The sequence below is a fragment of the Kryptolebias marmoratus genome, linkage group LG7 (genome assembly GCF_001649575.2).
Source record: "Kryptolebias marmoratus isolate JLee-2015 linkage group LG7, ASM164957v2, whole genome shotgun sequence".
Lineage (NCBI taxonomy): Eukaryota > Metazoa > Chordata > Actinopteri > Cyprinodontiformes > Rivulidae > Kryptolebias > Kryptolebias marmoratus.
The window spans coordinates 11,013,178-11,033,980 of record NC_051436.1 but is presented as its reverse complement, the minus strand read 5'-3'; the positions used below and the strand labels follow the sequence as shown (position 1 = coordinate 11,033,980).

The following is a 20,803-nucleotide window of genomic DNA, read 5'->3' as shown; positions in this document are numbered from 1 at the left end:
TGTCAGTTTTGTTCTTACAGCGTGCTTTCAAATTATGTTTCTAGTTATAAAAGCAAAAATATTGAGAATATTTATTTGTTAATCGAGATTCAGACGGATTTAAATATAAAATACAACTGAACTGAAGCTCAAACATGCAGCGGCTGCAGGAGTTAAGTTTAGCCAACTCCAGTGTGTCAGAGGGGATAAGATATGGGTGGGGGTGGGGGAATAAAAGTGTGTGTTAGTACACGCACAATCATGTCTTGGTGGTAAAGGATCTGCCTGTGTGAAAGTTGGAAGCACCTGCTGCGTTGCTGCAGGAAGCACCTGTTAGCGGTTGTCTCTTCGAACATGTCGACATGAGAGTTTGATCCTGAAACTTCCCAAACACACACACATGCACACACACCATTACACTGACACTAACAGACAGCTTAAGCCAGCGGTTTGCTCACAGGGCTGTGGTTTTGTCGAAACCAACATGTTTGTTTCTAAAGCTCTGAACCAGAGCAGCCAACCGTTTGTTTCTTCTTCAGTGTGTGAGTGTGTGTGAGGTATTATATTTACAGCCTGACCAGTTTTACGAGAGGTGGCTTCTCCTGGACTGCAGCCAGAGCCAAAGTTCAACTAGACTTCTTATAAACACACACACACATATCATCTTGATTTCCAGTCATTTGTGTAGCTTAACCCTAACCTAATCTTAATTCACATCTTTCCCTTAACCTAACCTTATAATCCAAAAATTATGTTTCATTACATTACAACTGGACTTTGGTCCCCATAAGGACTACTGGTTCTTAAAATGTAGGTGATTATTCCAGAAAAGATCCTAAAATGTAACAAAACCAGAACACACACACACGCACACACAAACATGAACACAGATTGTTTAGGACACCAACATTTCTAAAGGGTGAAAAAACAAAAAACAAAACAAATTCACTGACAAAGAATGTAACAAAAGATAATACTAGTTCTGTATAAATATGTGATGTTATAACAGTTTAAAAAAAAAAATTAAATAAAGCTTTAAAATTCTCATATTAAGAGACCGTCAAATGTGAACCCATTAGTTTTATAACGCTGGTTTATAACCTTAACATTTGTCTTTTTAAACCACATCTGCAAGCGTCAACACTACTAAGTTTACATTTCTATCCCGATTACGACACTGTGTTGGCCTTCCATTCATGTCTGTAGCCTAACCCAGAGTACATGCCTCACCCCAACCCATATTTAAACTTAACTCTTAACCCAAAAATGAGGTTCCCCCATATTAGAACCGGGCTTTGGTCCCCAGAAGGGCTAGAGGTCCTGATAAGGTAGGTCATAACAAAAAAAGTCCTAAAATGCTAACAAAAACCGAGAACACACACACACACACACACACACACAAATATGAACACAGATGGTTTAGGACATCAATGTTTCTTAAAGGTGCAGCATCTAAAAGCATCAAATCACTGACAAAATAAAATTCATTGATAATACTAGTTTCAGATGTGTCATATATAAACTAATAACTGTTTTGTTTTTTAATATTAGACTTTAAACTTATCAAATTAAGAGACCATCAAAAATGGACTTCTGAATCCATTGGTTCTATAACACTCATGTTTTAACCCTAAAATTGTCTTTTCAAACCACATATGCAGCCAACATACACACACACACACACACACACACACACACACACACACACACACACTTACATAGTCCTCTTTTTTCAGTTGCCTTATTTCTTATTCCGTCACCCCAACATTTTGCACGTTGATTGCTCTTCCTCTCACACTCCAAATTCTTGTCTTTCATCCAAGAGCTCAGAGGTTTTAGTAAGTCTCACTACCCGTGTAGGGGCTTCTGTTAACCTGAGAGGCAGAGGGTCAAGCCCTGTGATCCGCAGCCTGCATGCCTTCCATACACACACGCCGCCGACACGGCAACCCGACTCCCGGATAGATTAGGACTAATCAACCATGGCAGAGCTCCGCCATGACACACACATGGAGACACACATGGCTGCTCTGTGTTACAGCCATGTTCACACCTGCATTTTCTATAAGTCACGGCCAAACGGAGGGAAATAACAACATTTCCACTGTAAAGCTGCCTCAGTGATCACTTTGAGTCCTCACGTTTTGATTGTAGGAGTTCATTGTAGTCATCTCTGAACCGTTTGAGCTACCCAGCTACAGTCACACAGGACCGACGTTTATTCATGTGTTGCATTTAACTCGAAAATCTGAACTCACATGTGGGAATGGTGTCAAAACAACCTAACTGGGGTCCAGTTGAAAGTCAAAGAAAAAAACACTACGGTCTGTTGTGCTCAGTAACCAGGCCAACTATTATTAGCAATGCAAGTTAATACACACTAAAAATTGCTGGGTTAAAAGACAACCCAATTTGTAACCCAGAACTGGGTCAAATCTGGACAGTGCCAACTCTGGGTGGTTTTAACTCAACAGGATCAGTTTGACCCAGATTAAGTTTTTTTTTACCAAAAAATCTGGTTAAAATTACTAATTTGCTGAGTTAGAACTACTAAAAAGTTGAGTTAAAAAGAACAACCCAAAACCTGCCTTATTATATAATTAAAATTGTAGTTAACTGCTATTAGTGTCAGCTAGCTAGCACCAACTAATGCTTTTTTAGGAACTCAAACGGACACTCTAGTGCCCATAGAGGGCGAGCTTCACCCCTTGACGCATGGTGGACATTTTTGATTCTGGAGAGACCATAGATCAGGGGTAGGCAACTCTGGTCCTCAAGTGACACTATCCTGCATGTTTTCTTTGTTTCTCTGCTCCAACACACCTGATTTGAATCAGTGGGTGATTAACAGGCTTCTGCAGAACATAAAGAGGTGATTTAACCACTGAATCAGGTGTTGGAGCAGAGAAACAAGGAAAACATGCAGGATGGTGGCCCTCAAGGACCAGGATTGGAGACCCCTGCCATAGATCAACCCAGATGGTCAAAAAACATGTCAATCAAAAGGAGAGGCCTTCACAGCCATTTTGAAACCGTAGTTTGATGATAATGCAATGATGCAACTTTAAAAAGTTGTCCCTATTCCGACAACTGAATGCAGTAGGTTAAAAAAATACTTTGTGCGACAATGATCAACGTATTAAATAAAGAAAATACATAAAACTTTGTGGTATTAATTTCTATTAAACCATATTTATACAAATATGTCAGAATATCCATTTGAGTTGTTCCCATCGTGTTCTCATTTTCTATAAGAGTCAGAACCGGTTAATTTATGGCCATTACTTTGACTTCTCCCAGTAAAAATGTTCCCACCACTCCCAGGTGTCGACCAGTGATCTGGTCCATCATTTGGACCCAAACGTCTGGGACCTCTCAAGCCCTCCTTAACTCCATCCTCTTTGTAGTCTGCAACGAGAATCTGGTTTTGTCTTTGTAGTCGTCAGATGGAGCCTTTTTTTTCCCTGCAGCCACCGTGGTAGACGGGACAAGTGATTTATGCTGCCGGGGCGATCCCACCGTTTTCTGGAGAGGGAGGGAGGGGGCTCTTTCTGGATGTTGTTATGGGTGTCTGCGCACACCCGGCCGTCTATTAGTGCCCTGAGAGCTGGACTCCGAGGCCAGGATTAGCGATCAAAAAGACTGATGGGAAGGTTTTGGGGGGGAGAGAGAGTAAAAGGAAACAGTAACCCGGTCAGCCCAGGTGGCGCGGTTGAAAACAGATCCGTGGCGCGGACTGGTCGACCACGGGCCGTGTATGCATACACGCACGCCGTCCTGACTTTTATGGGGAGTACGCTGCGTTGTGAACTCCGTCTAGTTGGATCTGAACCGTGACCGATTGGATTTCAGGCCTGGGGAGGTGACCCTTGACCTTATTTACAACATGTGCTGCCCTGATTTTTCCTCAACCACATTTCACATTACTCTGTTTACCACCCAGACAAGCAAAGATATATGGTGATGTCTGGCCTGTTTTAGAGACTAAAACTTTCATCGTTTTGATCTTTTGTTAATGTAATTTTACAGACTAATGGTGCATAAATACTGTGTGAGTTTAAAAAGTCACATTAGAACGATCACATTGACTTTTTTATGGTGATTTTGCACTTTTATTAGCTGATAAACTGTAAAATATGCGGTCATAATGTATCACTTCTAAGCTTTTTTTTGCAGGTATTTAAGAATCTGAAATGCAACAGATAACAAATAAATATAATTCACAAACATGAATTCTGTTTGCATGCTTAAAACTTACAAAAAATGAAACAAACTACCAAAATATACATGAGATTTGCCCTCAAACGATAAATGTGACAAAAAAAACACAAAAGAGCTCCTTTTTTACTCAATAAATACTTTTATTATCTTACAGTCCTCATAAGGATGTGTCCACATCAGCTATTTAAGGCTAGCCGACACACAGGTGGTGGTCTCACATGCGGGTGGTCTCGATGTCAGGGTCTGAGTCGTACGGTAAAGACGTCTGAGCTTCAGGGAGGTTATTGCACTGCAGGTAGCTGAAAATCACTTGGGTCTGAGCGGAAACACAGAGAGGGCGACGCAGAACAGAAAGCCTGTGAGGTGCAGTCTTAACCTTTGCTCTTCGTCTATATAAAAAGTGGCTGGAAAGTAACTGTGTCGTTTAAAAATATACGGTGAAGTGTCAGACGAAAGTAAACCCAGAGGTTCTTCACAGTGAATAAGGATTAAGAGACTTTTAACGTTTGACTGAAAAATGAAGTCAGGAATCAATGTTTTCTTCAGACAACAGTAAGCTCACCTGGATCACCACCTCCTGAGAGATGTCCACCGTGGGTCCGCTGGGCCCCAGTCCTTCCACTGGGGAGCGTAGGAGGCTGGGACCAAAAACTGTGGCCAAGTTCAGCAAAGACATCTTGTTGATCTCCTGCCTCTGTGCAACTCTGAGGGGAAAAGGATTTAAAACAACCTCTTACTTGGGAACAACGCAGACATTTACTTTCGTTCTGTCTCTGATAGTTGATGACGTTAGGCGGCTTTATATTCTGACTAGCCCCCCCAAAAAAAAACTAATTCAGTCAAGGGGACAGATGTGTTTGTTGGGTTCAAACCGTTGGAGGTGATGCAGGAGGAAGAGGAAGGTGTGCCGGTTGACATCGGGACAGGATTCCAGCAAAGACAACATGGACGCCAGCCGGGAGTTCAAGTCTTGGATATCTAAAGGAGGAGGGGGATTCAGTGAGAAGAAGTAGGTCTTTAACAGCGTCGTAACATTTTCTAAGGTCTGAGCAGATCTGTCTCGGAGAGCTAAATTATTCTATAAACAAAAGCGACAACTGCGAACGTACAATCACCTGGACTCTTTAGGTCTAGATTTTAAACATCTAAAAGCGTCTCGTTGTTTGATCCTGGAGAATAAATGGAGCCTGGGGCTCTAAAGCCATAATAGCTCTGAAAATATGCGATTTTTCAGTATTTTTTATTTAATTTTTTTTGTATATGTGTATCATTCATGATTAAAATAACCACTAAATACTCATCATTCTTTACCAAAAGTCTACGACATAGTTTGTAATAAATGAGCAAAATCATCAGAGTCGGGTTTTGTCGCCAACAATTACAAGTCGTTTGTTCCCATCCGAACGTTGACGAGTTCACTTCAGACAGTCTCTATTGAGTCAGTAAAATAATCCACGGATGTAAACAGTTAGAGGAAGTTAGCAGGAATTTCCTTATTTAGTAAACAAAAGTAAGGAATATTTGCTGGTTTCTAAAATACATTTTTACAAAACCTCTGATGGGTTTGAGTCACATTAACCCCTAAACAATTATTTAATGATGTAGAAATTGTGTTAGAAGTACAAAAAAATCAAAAATATTGAAAAACTGGGAAATTTAAGTCAGCTGCCAATCGTCCCAGGAGTGAACATCCCAGCAAATTCACTCCAAGGTCAGACTGTGCAACGGTCTTGAAAATGACAAAAAAAACAACAACAACAGCTCCATCTCAGACTTTACAAGCCTCAGTCAGAAGGTTAAAGGTTAACATTCATGACAGAACAATTAGAAAAAGACTGAACAACTATGGCTTGTTTGGAAGTTATTTGTAGCTTCATACACAGGACCACTAAAGGAGATTCTCTCTCAAACATCTGTCAAGTTAGTCTTTATACCTTTTTTCCCGCCTGACCTCTGTGACGTCAACTGATTTCGAGACGTCAGAAGCACCAAAATATAGATTTCTCACCAATACCAAGATATGCTTACTTAGATACACTTAATTTTAAAATACTTTCACAACAACAACTTGAGATTGCAATGCAGCTGGTGTTTCACTCGTCGTGTGCGCTGGTGTGTTTGTCTTACCCAGAGTTTTTGCCAGACTCTGGAACAGCTCAGGAGGTATTAGGGACTCTGGCAGATCCCTGATGTACAGTTTGAGGAGGCCGGAGACGGCATTCACTTCTGCACTTCTCAGTCTGGTCACGGCTTCCCTCAGATCTGAGCAGACAGACGGCTGTGATCAGTATTGGTATTTTGTGGCGTAAACTTCCTTCTTTCTCACATGAGCAGCTCAGTGAGTTTGGAGCCCGGCAGCTTAGAGACGACAAGTCAGAGTTTCTGTAACTTAAATGATTTCGTCTGCAGGATAAAAGGTTTAATAGAAGCCTCACACAAAGACTTCATCTTTTCTAGCTTTGACGAAACAACTTGAAGTATTTGTTATCCAGACCATGCTAGGCCAGCAGGTGGCGATAATGCTGACTTTAGAAACTAGAAGAACGCTGTGAGTCAGGCGTAAACCTGTATCTGTGTGAACCGCTTTTTCGAGGAAGTTTCCAAAACGTTGAGTTTCGTCATGCGAGTCGCGGGGATTTCGAACAGGTTCATAATTCTTTCTTGCAAAATAGCCACAGAGCCACTGCAGGCATTTCGAACCCTTCTTGATTTAAGTTTTCTAATTCTAGATCGCTGGAGAGGTTTTTTATTTGGCAATATGTCTGTAAACCTCCAGCAAAATTTGTTGGGAGTTTACAGGTTTGTACAAACGTATGATTCAGTGTAATTCTAAATGAAAATTTGCATATCTTTGTGGAATTTTTGTGGGGCTACAACCCAGTGACATTAATAACTAGACACGGGAACATAATGTGGAAGTTGAAGCTGAAACAGCACAAGTGCCCCCTGTAAAAGTTTCAACTTCCTGAAAACAAAAAGAAACATTTGCCTGATTAAAAAAAAAAAAAAAAAGAAACGCTGAGGTTTAGCTGTGCGTTTCCTTACTGCTGTTGAACGCAGCTTTGAGCATGTTGATGTCCGTGGTGGTTCCTGAAATTCTGTAGATCCCCACCTCGTCCAAGCCCCTCCTCTCCACCTCCTCCACGCAGCATCGCAGCACATGAGGAACCAGCACGCCCTCCTGCCTGGCAACAAGGAATGAGCGCGCTCAGAAACCTGCCAACTTTAACTCACGTCGGGCCGTTTCGCTTCACGTCAGGCCTGTGGTACACTTCTGCTTCGCCCACTCAACCCGCAGAAATAACCACTTCTCTTTAGAAACCCGGCCAAACAAAACAGAGCAGAGGGGAAACAAAACTCCGAACTGAGTGGCAGCTTGCAGATATGTTTAGTTAGACCCAACAGGGTGAGTTATTGCTTTTTAAATATATACATATATATATACATATATATATATATATATATATATATATATATATATATATATATATAGAGGCAAACAGGAACTTACTGCGCCACTGTTTGAATCGGGACACCAAAGACGGGCGGCAGTTGAAGTGTGGAGCTGGGCGGTTCGAGCGGGTGGGAACTGTGCTTCAGAGAGAGCGTCACCTCCACCTGACCCAGCTGCAGAGTCTGACGTCTCCATCGATTACTCAGGGTCTTAGGCTCCAACTGGACGGCAGAAGTAAAAAAGATTAAAAAATAGATATTTTTGAAGTATAAACACACTTTAGAACAACACATAAATCAACTAACCAGAAACTGCTACGGTTTCATCTCAAGAACATCTCAAAACTGGCCAGAAATAAACTCTATTAAACTCTATATCCACAACAGGTACAATTTCAGCTTTCAAAAACCTATAATGGAGTGTTAGGCCTGATACCCAGTCAGTTTCACTCCAATCAGGACCTGCATTCATGTGACCAGAGTGGCCCATCAGTGAGTCAGGCTAGCAAGGACCCTAACAAGCCTCTGTTGTGAGGAGAGTGAGTTTAATCTGCAGGTGAAGCCAGTTTGCAGAACATTTCAGCTTTAAAAAATCAAACTGCCGGTCTCTGCTTGTTGAATTAAGAAAGCTCCTCGGATGAGAAGCGAAACGTCTTCAACTACAGAACAGAAGTCCAGTTGTTTTTGGTTTTATCCCTTTTTTAGGAACATGTAAAATAACATTTATTCACAACCTTTCCACAGAACTGACCTGCTATTAGCTTGATGAGAATTTCTCCCTGATTCCGCACACTGAGATCGCTCTGATCACTGCCTACTGCAGGTAAGATACTGGCTCCTCAAACGTACTCCATACAGCCCCGCAAATCCAAACTGTCTCTTTGAAATTACGAGCTCAAACAGCTCTGACTGGCCAAATAAGCTGCGATATCTCTCGGCTTCCTTTTTTTGACTCATATGATTTTGGTGATTCACTAAATGAGTCTAAAATGTAAAACAAAAATAGTTTTTCTACATGTAATTTGGAGAACAGCTCTATTCCTCTACTGGGACAAAAAAAAAAAAAAACCCTGAAGGTAAACTTTTGTTTTTGTACCTTTAAAGTAGTTTTTCCCAGAACAGATTCTTCTTGTCCGTCCGTCTGACCCACACATAGGACCTGCATGTTCTTCGCACTGTCCACCTCAAAAGACAGCTCCTGTTTGGAACAAAAACAGAGACTTTTATTACCACTGGTAACGTTTGAAGCAGGAACGTGGACTGGTTCAGTCTTCTGAGATGGATTAAGTCCTGGCATCATGTCAGATGCCGTCCAGACGTGGAGAACTAGCTGACAAATCCTCTTTTTTCCTTTTTTTTTAAATTTTTTTAAGGAAACCTTTACAAACCTGGTCCCAGTGCGGGTTGAGGCTGTTGACAGAAGAATGCGTCTGAGCCTGTTTGTCGTAAAACTCGTAGCCGTCCACTTCAACACACACATAAACACCTGAAACATCCAAACCAATGAAAACCTTATTGAGAACAAAAGATCGAAACTGTCTCTGCAAGTCTCTTTCAAAAGTGCATTTTTAAACGTTGTGGTTTTTAAAACGGATGAATGCTGAGATACACACAAGCTGGTTGTTGCAGACCAAAAGCTGAATGAACCGCCACACTTAAAGTGCCACGTACCGACTCCTCGCCATCTCCTGATGAAAACAAAAAGCAGAATAAAAGTGTAACAGTAGTAAAGGACAGACATTAACATATATAAATATAAAAGGAATGGAGTCAAAATGTTGGTGGGCGATATCCGAAGATTGAAGGTAAACCTTGATGCTGAGACTACTGAGTTTTAGAGACCGTGTGTTTCTGTGGGTGAACAAAAGAACAGAGGAAGTTATACCAGCTTGGATGCTGTGAAGTGGTGGCTGTTGAGTCATTCTCAGTTTCACACAAGCGCTGGTGAGAGTGAGCAGGTCTGGCGGGACAGTTTCAACGTCTGAACAAACGACAGATACGATCGCAGGACGTTAAGATTCAGAAAAGAACGAAAAAGGTTTGGTTTTTTTTTTCAAAAATGGCCCTACATAGCTGTAGTTCAGAACATTCACTAACGGATAATTAGGATTTTGCAGGAATAAACCAGAGCCTACACATCCATCTTGAACATAATTCCTTACTGCACTACTCCAGATATTTTTTTAAACTGATATTTTTGTTTAAAGCAGGAAATCTCAGTCATAATACAGCAAAAAATATATGTGAGCCGTGCTGCAAAATTGATTAATTGAGATTTGCCTAAAACTGAGTCCTTAAAGAGAAACTATAACAGCAAATAATCTTCCTAATCACCCTTTAAATTGATGTTTTCTAACAGGTGTGACTTTAGAAACAATCCTTTCAATTGTAATGGTTTTAATTTTCTTTGACATTTAATATCTTTCAATGCAGACCACCAGGAGATCCCTTTGTGTAATGTAATGTTATTGTGAAGCTTGGGGATTCCCCTTTTCAAACCAGCGCTCTTGTAAACAAAACTAGCTTGTGCTAAATCGCCAAACTTTGACTCATATTTTCAGCACGAGTCACATTTAATGTGTATTTTTAAAGCTGAAGTACCCATACTACATAGTAGTACTCAAATAGTACTTTGAGTTGTTTGAGAGGGGGACAGTTGGCTCTTGTAGCTCTTTAGTAGTTTCTTCCCAAACTGAGCTCGTTCTGACTGCTGTCTAATGAGAAAATGAACCGTTTCCTACGATGATGTGATTGTGTCAATAGTGCAGCCGTGCACTAATGTAGATTTGGGATTATATCTATTATATCTATATCTTGGTTTCATTTTAATCTGATCCATTAAAGGATTAGATGAAGAGTTTGTTTTAACAGACATCAGCTGCTATAATATCCTTAAGTTTGCGCTCTCAGTTTGAATCGGACTCATATTGAATCACGTCGTATGGTGCTTAAAGGCTGAATCGTATCATGATTAATGGCCGTATCGTATCCCAATTAAGAGCTGTATCATTGCAATTGAGGGCTGAATGGTTTCATTATTAAAGGATGAATTGCAACATGATTAAAGCCTAATTTATATTGTAATTAAGGACTTAATTGTACCGTGATCTGGGCTGGATTGTACTGTGATTAAAGGCTTGGTCGCATCGTGTTTAAGGACTTAACTTTATCGTAGCTAAGGGCTGGATCGTATCGTGATTAAAGGCTGGATCACTTTGTGTTGTGTCAGTTTTTCCTGCTCTTGTCCATTTGTGCATCGAGATACTTATCGTATCGACTACAAACCAAACAAACTAAACCCCACTGTCTAATGCACTAACTGCTGTGAGAAACATTAACTCTCTTTTTAGAGCTTCAGATTAGTCTACAGTGGTGAACTCACTGTCTGTGGTGAGTTTGTGGACGGCTTCTCTCCATTCATCGAGCTCGTACAAGGAGGAGAAGTAGAGAGTGTGGCTCTACAAGGAAACAAGCAGATTATTTTACACCTTGGGGGGGTGGTTGTCTTGGATTGCTCTGAAAAAGTTAAGGTGTGTGTGTTTTGTGTACCTTGCCACTTGGGCTGTGCAGCTCCAGCCTGTAATTCGGAGAGTACGTGAGCAGCATCAGCTCCATTTGTTCCAGTTTCTTCTTGTTTTTAGCAGCCAAAGTCATGACCTTGGTACCTTTCTTAACACGGACAAATGTTCACATTTTACTCGTCTGTCACGATAGTTGCACGTAAAATCCTCTCTGTGCTTCCTTCACACGCACCGAGTGTTGCTGGAGCTGCTGCCGCAGGAGGTACATCTTCGTCCGCAGGGTGTGCAAGCGGACGTTTGCGTCAGGCGGTCGCTCCTCGTCTGCAGCCCAGCGCAGTTTGAGCCCGGCGAGAGGCAAATACCAGGAGAACCTGTACTGGTCCTGTTTCCTGGAAGCGAGACGCACACGCAGCTCCGACATCACTACACGTTCAGTGCTTGTTCAGAGCAGCCGAGGAGGAAGACTCTGCTCACGTAATGGTGACCACATTTCCCACAGAGCCCTTGCGTCTCCTGTTGTTACACTCACCCTTTGGCTGTCTGTTTGAGTCGAGTGCACAGCAGCAGGTCGGTGTATAGGAAGAGGTGACGCAGGCTGCGCACACCTTCGCTCGCGTCCACCACAAAGCCGTCACGTATCAGTTGACGCCGCTGGTGGAGCACACACAAACACCCAGACGCACATTTTAAACCTGCGTTTCAGTCAGAGAGCCCGACTGGAGCCAGAATGTCTACCAGGGTTATGAAAACCTGCTCATCTTTGAAACAAAACACCTGCCCGAGATGTAACGTCTTGTTTTACTTCTACCATAGAGGTAAGGAGGAAACAAGTGTCGCTCCTTGTTCAGGGATTGATCTGGGCTGTCCTTCGTGTTACGATTGTTCAAATAAATCTCACACCTGTCGGTCTGAGTTCCTTGTTTAAATCTGAAATTAAACGCCCTCAACATAACAGCTGTATACAATCAGGAACGCACCATCAGCAAGGGTAGGTGCACCTCAGATTTAGTATTTCTCCGCCTCATTCAGGACTCACCATGCCGTGACTGAGCGTGACCCCCCGTTTACTCTGTGAACTCTCGTTGACACCAGACAGGAAGCTCCGCGACAATCTCAGAACTTCCTGCAAGGCTGCGTAGTCTTTGTGCTCCACTGGCGTCGTCTTCAAGAGGTCCTACCACAGAGAGATTACCAACACAGCAATTAACAACAGACCAATAGACAAAGCTACAGGCGTAAACGAGATCCTGGTTTATGGGCTGGGGTAAGTGAAAGAGAAAGTCTGGGGTTTGCTCACTTGCAGCGCTAATGTAGTTTTGGTGACTCTGTCCAAAGGCTTGTAGAGTAGAGCTGTAAATGGGGAAAATGTCATTAGACAATGACAGGCGTAAATACATTTGGTGAAAACCTAAATCTAATAGAGCTGCAGGATATACTGTACTGAAACATTTATTGCCTTCCCAATATCAACATCGCTAAGAACTACAATAAACAGACACCAACCACATACCAATAATATACAGCTGCAATCAGAAATTTGATAATGCGGGGGCTTTTAATGCTTTATTTGAACTTTTCTTTCTCCACGGTGGTATAAATAAATGACATTCAACTTCAATGTTTTTTTAAAAACAAGAATTAGGTGCACAAGATTTAATTCATTGTGTCAACATCAAGAAATACGTTTGGCGTGTTTCTGCGACCAGTCTAAAAAGGGATTTTTGCCCTTGGATGTTCAGGACAAAGCCACTAACCACCAAGGCTTAAGCCTGTCATGGACTGGAAACCGCTGAGACACCAGTGTCTCTGTCCACAGTGAAGCCAGTTTTACATCACCGTGGACTCAGAGGGCGAAAGAAGCTCCTGCTCCTTCAAGTTCGACCGACATTTGCAGCTTCCCATACAAACAAGCCAAATCCCTTCTGTTTTATGGTCGGACAGGACAAAGATTGACCTGTTTGGCCGAAGTATGTTTGGAGGAATTGAGGTGAGGCTTTCAAACCTACAAAGAACACTGTACCAACTGTTAAGCATGGTGGTGGTAGCATCATGTGGTGGTACTGGTGCTTTACACAAAGTGGAAATTCTTCAACTTCAAACACCAAACACCAAATTCTTCAACTTCACCTCAAATCAACAACTAGATCTTTTCATAGTTATCGACCAATGATCCCAAACAGACATCTAAACTGGTTTCTGATTGGTCAAAGCAGCTTCGAGCTTCTGGGATGGCCTTCCCAAAGCCCCGACCGCAAACCTGCTGTAAAATTTGTAGACTATCTATAAAAACCAAGTCTGTGCCAGGAAACAAACCAATTTCAATGAACTCCGCAAATTCTGCCAAGAACAGTGGTCAAATATCAGCCAAAATTATACCAGAAGCTTGATGACAAAAAGTCTGTGGTCAAGGTACAATTAACCAAATATTAGAGGTATATATATTTGAGCATATATAGAGCATGTGTGGAGTAAAGAAAAGCCACAATAATTTCAAACTTGTGCAGTCAAGTCGTGTGTTTTTGCTGTTTTTTTCATTCAAGACGGAAGCAGAACGATTCAAATCGGTCGTTTAGAGTCCAAAATTTGTGTGACTTTTATGAGGACTGTGGAAAAAGTCTGACCACAAAAATATTTGTCAGCCAGATAGACCGCCATAAGTGCTCAAAGTTGATTTTGACAATAGTGGCCAGGAGCACAAGAGATTTGGCAACTGTTTTACGCCGGATGCCCTTCCTGACGCAACCCGAGTTCGAACTCGCAGCGTCAGGATTCCAAGACCGCATCACTGACCACCGAGCTGCCGCAGCCATGTTCTCGTGTCATGATGACAGAACAAAAAGGAGGTGAGTCACAAAAATAACACAACTGAAGCTGCCAACGCAGCATTCCACAACAATATTACAAATACACATTCTCTAAATATTGCGCAGCCCTAGTCTCTACCGCCCATACCTTCTAGTGTGTATTTTGTCCGAGTTTTGTCTGCAGCGTTGTTGGACGTCAAGCTCTGGAAAAAAAAAAAAAACACCCAATAAATTAACACCGATGCAGCACCTTTGAAAGAGTGTTTATGAAGGAAATGTAGAGTTTTCGGTACCTCGGCAAGAGTGCGAAAACGCGGATCTGACTGAGTGCACTTTCTGACAACTTCAACAGCTTTCTCGTAGTTTTCAATGAACCCTCCGTACAGACTGAGGTGATTTATCTGGAGAGGGGAAAGGAAACAAAAAAAAACAGTAAAGTGTCTGGAAGGAAGTAAAGTCTTGTCTTGTGTTCCAAGTCCAGGGTTTCCCCCTGAGAAGAGGCTAAGCCTGGTGGTAGGTGGCTGTTCACCGGCCTACCAAGTTGAAAATATGGCTATTTATGATGTGATATTGTAAGATATTCGTGTGAAATATTTACACAACTACAGTTTTACAAAAAGCCCCTTTTGAAATACTTTTTTAAACAAAAAATACAATTAAAATAAAAAACTAATTGTTTGCACCTAATTTGAATCCTAATTTAAGTCACATTTACAAATAAATTAAATTAACATAAATGAAAAAGTGCAAACAAAGCACCAACACACGTCTCACGTCAAGGCCAATGAATAACAAGAGAGAACTCTGATAAACAGACAGATGCTGTACTGTACTGTGCTTTTTGTGGCACAGGCTGCATGTTGGATCACTACATGTAACAAAACATATCTAATGCTAAGTTTAATAGCATCATTTTACTGGTAAACAAGGATAAATTAGCACGCCTTATATTAATATTTTCATGAAGTACAAAACATGCTTACAGTATTCGGTCTTGTAAAGCCACCCACTGAATTTTGGCTCAACTAACCGTTTTTGGTTAAACCCGCTTGTTTGATGTTTATTGTTGTGAGCTAAATATAGTTGCGCTTTTACAAAAATTGTGAGGTGCACAACCACACAACGTGACACTGCGCAGGCCCTTCACACAGGGACAACGCGATTGCATCACTGTTGGCACATGCACCCTCGCACAGTGATCAACACGGGTGGAAAAAACGTGTATCAAAATGACATTTTCCAATGCACAAGCGGAGCTTAGCCTGGCGGCCTGCCAGGCTTATAATACACTGGGGGAAACCCTGAAGTTTCAACACATCAAGTTACAGACATAAAATTAGAACATGCTGCTTTGACTTTCTTGTGAAGTTTGTGCATCTCTGTATGTCCACGCAATGCTAAAGGCCCATTTTGTATTTTTGACTGATTTTCAACCCTCATCCTGCTCATTTCATCCTAATCTGGTTTATTTCACCAGATTTTTTCACCAATCTTTGCCCAGCTCACATTTCTACCACCCCCATCAGCTCTATTCCTTTCTCCTCTCTTCCATCCCTGTTCTCATGTTTTGGCTTATTGGAGTCTAACTGTAAACTTTCTGTATTAAACATGTCTGCCTTTTGATACTACAGTTAGCTACAATGCCGTACCCGACCACCTATCAACAGAAAGTACTGGTGCTTCACCAAGTAATGTGTCTGTTTTATTCAAATGTCACATTATTGCCATCAACACAGAACAAAAACTGGTGTGACAAAAGCAAGCTTACCATCTTCAGAAACAGGTCCCCCACCTCCAGCTCAGACTTCCTGCACGTCAGTCCCGTTTCCTCATCGGAGCCGAGCTCCGTTTGGAGCTGAGCGTTCAGACGGGCCTTCAGGCCAGAGCAGAAGCTCTGGTGAATGTCTCTGAGCTCAGGTACGTGGTAGAAAACGGTCTGAACCTCTTGACTGGACAGGACCGGCTGAGAAGTCCCAGCTGAGGCCCGCAAAGCCTTCATGGGCTGCAGAAAAATGGATTCAAAATGGAAAATAAACAAAAAACCCAAGGGTTCCTAAAACAAAGCTAAAGGCCAGAAAATGGTTAAAAATAACACATGAACGTTTGAATGTGTGAACACAGGTCACAATCATCCGCAAAGCTTCACTCGTTAACATTCACGAACGCCTTAACGCTGTCAGAAACTGAAACCACCACAAAAAAAACAACATTTATATTAAGAAGCAGTGAACCATGAGCTCCAGCAGCAATAAAAAAAACAACCAAAAGGCACAAGAAAGTTGTTTTATCTTTTTTTTCTTTAAAAAAAAAAGTCACAGCAAACAGGAATGAGGAAACAGAAGTTGTTGTCTTTTAATAATAGTTAGAGCAAAAAAATAACATAAATAAAAAAGAGGAACTGATAATGAAAGCACTCAGGCACGTGTTATTGCACCAATATTTCCTGCCTAACACAAGCTTCTATCTATTCTATTTTTGTTTTTAGACTTCATTACAAGCCTGAGTGACTCACAGCGGGCTCCTGTGGCTTTTGGGAACTCCACTGTGACATTTGGTACTTCGGCTAACTTTTACCTCACTGTCAACAAATGGAGTTAAGCTGAAAGACATGGAGGAATATTTCAGCCTCCTCTGAGAGGGTTTCTATGGAGAAGGTATAAACAGACGTAAAAGTCTTCAAATGAGCTGATATTTTCTGCAGACTTTGAACCAATCCTGGTCCTCGAGGGCCACCATCCTGCATGTTTTACTTGTTCCTCTGCTCCAACACACCTGATTTGAATCAATGGATGATTAACAGGCTTCTGCAGAACCTGAAGAGGTGATTTAGAGTGACCAAACAAGATTAATTATACCTTTATAGGAACTCAATCATTAGATACTTTCATCTATTCACTCTTATTATAATCAGATCTCAACAGCGGAAGTTGAATTTGTAAATTACAGAGAAAACCGTATCATAATATTCACACTGAATAAGGAGAAAACGGACTTTGTGCTTAAGATTTTATGACAAAAATAATCTAAATCAAGAAATAGAATCAACAACAAACAAGACAACAACAAAAATAAGACTAACACTAAGATTTTAGAGAATATTTTCTGTAGAATGGCTTAAGTATTACTTTGGATGATTTATCAAGATAAAACACAGCAACAAGTTATACTTTAATAATCTAAGGTGAAATAGTGTTTAATAGTTCATCTGAAACAGAAGATTTTTTGAACAGAATGTTTGGATTTTAGGATTAATGTATTCGACTTCTTGTCTGTGCAAGAATTTGGGATAATTTAAACTATTTTGGTAAATACTTCACTTTGGAATTTGGTCAGAAGATGGTATTAAAACTGTCATTTTTTGTGTATCAGACTGGAAATAGATGTTATTTATCAATTTGCATCAGTTAAAATTAAATAGCCAGACCCAAAATGGCTTCTTCTTTTATCTTTATCATCATACAGAGTTACAGGTGCCCCACCGGCTCAGAAGCTGCGGAGGGTCAGAGGTCAGGTGATCCGTGAGGAATTTGGAGGCTGCTCAGGCCTTGACAGGACCACGACCAGGAGGCAGGTAAAGGCCCAGAGCCCGTTGGGGGTCAGAGGTCATTGTTCTGTCCAAAGTCACCTGAGGTTGCAGTGACGTTTGCAGAGGGTGAAGCAGCAGAAGATGGGTGACGCGCAAACTGGAGCAACGCTCTTTACAGTCTAGAAAGTAATTTCTCAACCTGAGCCTCTCTTTCTTTTCTCTTTTGTCTGCTGGACTTACAGAAATGTTTTTTTTTCTCAGGCTACAAAAACGAAACAAAGAAAGGAAGGGGAAGAATGTCTTCACGCGACGAGCACAAAAAACAAACTGCATTCACCCGACAAGGCTTTCTCGTCAGAAAGTTTTACACTTTTAGGAGGCAAGACAATTGTCCGTTAGTTTTATAGTAGCTTTTATGAGGTTCCAGCTAAGTTTCCCTCGTTCACTGTTTATATATTTAGCTGAGCTGTGGTCATATTAGCTAAAATTACTTCAGTTTTTTATTATTATTATTATTAAAAAGAGGAACTTAAGTGCAGTCGATGACGTTCCATCAAGATGGGACCAATGCTGTGTGGTACAACCCCGAACCAAACGCTGTATGATTCCCACAGAGGAACTATATGTTTACCAATACAACCATACACCAAACGCAGAACAGGAGCTGACTCCTAGTTTGTTCACATGAGTTAAACTCAAACCGTCTGAGGAGGAGATTTTACTCTAAATTGCTTGTTTTTTATATGTGGTGCATACAGCTGAACAACAAAAGGGAAGTTGAACAGTAATTCAGGGGTTTTCTACTTCTGTAGAATGGGTTTACACACACACACACACACAGCTTAGCACACCAGCTATTCTTGTACAGTCAGCTGAACGTGAACGGTTTGTGTTCGTTCTGTAGGTTAAATGTGAGAAATGAAAATTAAAAAAGAAAAACCCATGTGCGCGCGGTGGTGTTACCATGAGCAGGGTGTCCAGCTCCCTGAGGTAAACCTCCTCGCTCTCCAGGATGCCCCTCACCACCGCCAGCCTTCTGTCCAGCATCTCCTTTGGGCTCAGTAACGTCTGGGTCAAGAAAATCAAGAAGTCGTTGAGACGGAACATCACTGTCAGTCGTACAGTCGTTGTTATTTTTAGACACTTCCCTGAAAGCGTGACACGGTGAAAGGAAGGCTGTAAACGATTTCAGCCTGTATCTTAATAATTTAGCAGGGTGGATCGGTGTGTGTGTGTGTTCACAAATTGCATAATCACACGTTCGGTCTGTGCTTTAAGGTCACTCTCCTCTGTTAAAATGAAACATACTGGATCAGAACCCAAGAGAAATCACGTAAAAATTCATACAGGATGGAAGTTTTTGGTGTTTTTTTTGTTATGCAAAGTAAAGTAGGCCAAAGACCTGTAGGCCTGCCGATGCATCTAGTTGGCCAAAGTGGGTGTTGGTCTAACGTGGGTTTGAACACTTCCCTTAGCATATTGCCTCAGCTCAGTTTCTCTCATCACTAATTTAATGTATAAGCAGCTGTTCAAATAAAATACCTCAGACTGCTTCTCCTGTAAAACTATAAGTTACTGTAGATCTTATCTCGCTTGGCCTCAAACCCATTTCGATGTTATGAAAATTAAGCGGCTGAAAGAGCAAAATGCCCGCTTGAGAAAACACGAAACCCGAAGACAGTTTGCTGAGTGATGCCAAGCGTATGGGGCACGGGCGAAAAGTGAGAACCCACCGGGGTGTCGGGGAAGTCTAAGCTCTCCGAGTGGAGAGGGGAGAGGAAACAGGACACCGCCTCCTCCTGGAAAACATCCTCCAGGACGTCTGCCTCGGCCACCACTGCAACAGACGCACAAAAGCATCCCGGAGAGGCATCAGACAAGACCTGCAGCTTGCATGGAATGAGTCGACGCTGTTCTTTTGGGTTAAATGACAGTTTGACGTTTGAGCGGAAACAGGTGCGAATGTTGTCCCTCTCACCTGGTACGTGTTGCGTCTCCAGATAACTCACTGCTTCTTGGTAGACATCCATAGCGGAGCTGTCCTCAGGGCTCAGGCAGAGCAGCGCAGCATGTGAACGCTCTCAGACGGTGGAGGACACACACACACACACAGACACACACACATAGAAAACTTCCTCTTTCTGTTTTAGGAAGAGCGAAAAGGGAAAATACAGCTTCCTGTTTGACTGAAACGCGGCAAAAGTTGATGAGAACTGGCACCTGATGGTTTATCTGATCCCCACAGTTGCACTGCACTTCCTGTTAATGTGTTCATTTCATCGGACAGGCAGAGGAGCAGCCGCCGATCCAGGCTAGGATGAATATGAATTAGTCCAAATCTTAGCATTTCCTCATTTTCTACTCACAGTGAACATGTCTGTGTCAATATTATACATCCTTACTCTAAAAATAGCTCCTGATTTCTATAAATGAACTTCAGGGAATTAGGTTTTTAAAATGTAAAAAGCAAATTCAGGAGAGTAAAAATTTGCACAGATCAAACTAGCCATGTAGGCTAAGTTTCTGAGCACCTTCAGTTAGCGGAGTAATGACAAACACAAAACAAGTAGCAGCTGGTTTTATTTTATTTATTTTTTTTATGTGTTTTTATTTATTCCTGCTTTAGTGTGAACACTACATGTATGAAAGGTCATTTTAATAAAACAACGCTGCCCTCTACAGTTAAACGACTGTTAGCACAGCTTAGTATAGCATTTAACTAGCAGGCTAGCTAACTAGCAAACCAGCTAATCTGTTAGCATAGCTTGATAAAATAGCTTGTTAGCAAGCTAGGAAGCTAGCTTTCCTCTCTTCTGGAGAAATTATTTTGCAATGATAAAGAGATAAGGCTAAGAAACGGAGTATGCATAATATAATATTGAAATGAGAAATTATAAGAAAGAAGAAAGTAAGTAAAACTTTATCCATAGGGCACCTCTCAAGATAAAAATCACAAAGTGCTTCAACAAACAAAATAACAAGTGCACAAAACAAAGTTTTAGCAAATGAAGATTTAAAAAGATAAGATAGATTTAAAAAATATTAAAAGCCCAGCATTCACTAAAGGTGTTAGTCCCAGATTATTATATAAACTGACATAAGGACAGTGGCGACTCCAGATATTTTTTCTGCAGGTGCTAAGGGGGTGCTAAGCATTTTATTGAGGGTGCTAATGAAGGATTATTTGTTCTTACAGTTCTCAACACACACAGACGCAAGCACAAACATATATAATCATATATATGGTATATAAATGAAGAACAGAATGACATATACATATGTATCTGTGATAGGCCGAT

General features: G+C 41.4%; 1 protein-coding gene across 1 annotated transcript; it reads right to left on the bottom strand.

The window, feature by feature from the left end:
- Nucleotides 1-4,318: 4,318 nt before the first annotated feature.
- si:dkey-33c9.6 (active breakpoint cluster region-related protein) lies at nt 4,319-20,716 on the bottom strand. Its single transcript, XM_017426217.3, has 22 exons — nt 19,483-20,716; nt 19,238-19,341; nt 18,468-18,572; nt 15,747-15,980; nt 14,272-14,379; nt 14,127-14,181; nt 12,472-12,524; nt 12,211-12,348; nt 11,704-11,825; nt 11,407-11,563; nt 11,203-11,322; nt 11,036-11,111; nt 9,539-9,634; nt 9,267-9,341; nt 9,042-9,139; nt 8,750-8,851; nt 7,712-7,875; nt 7,246-7,385; nt 6,328-6,462; nt 5,073-5,178; nt 4,763-4,904; nt 4,319-4,516 (listed from the first exon to the last, which is right to left on the bottom strand). The coding sequence occupies exons 1-22, from the start codon at nt 19,532-19,534 to the stop codon at nt 4,415-4,417; spliced, it is 2,484 nt and encodes an 827-aa protein (XP_017281706.1). The 5' UTR covers nt 19,535-20,716; the 3' UTR covers nt 4,319-4,414.
- Between the last annotated feature and the right edge of the window lie 87 nt (nt 20,717-20,803).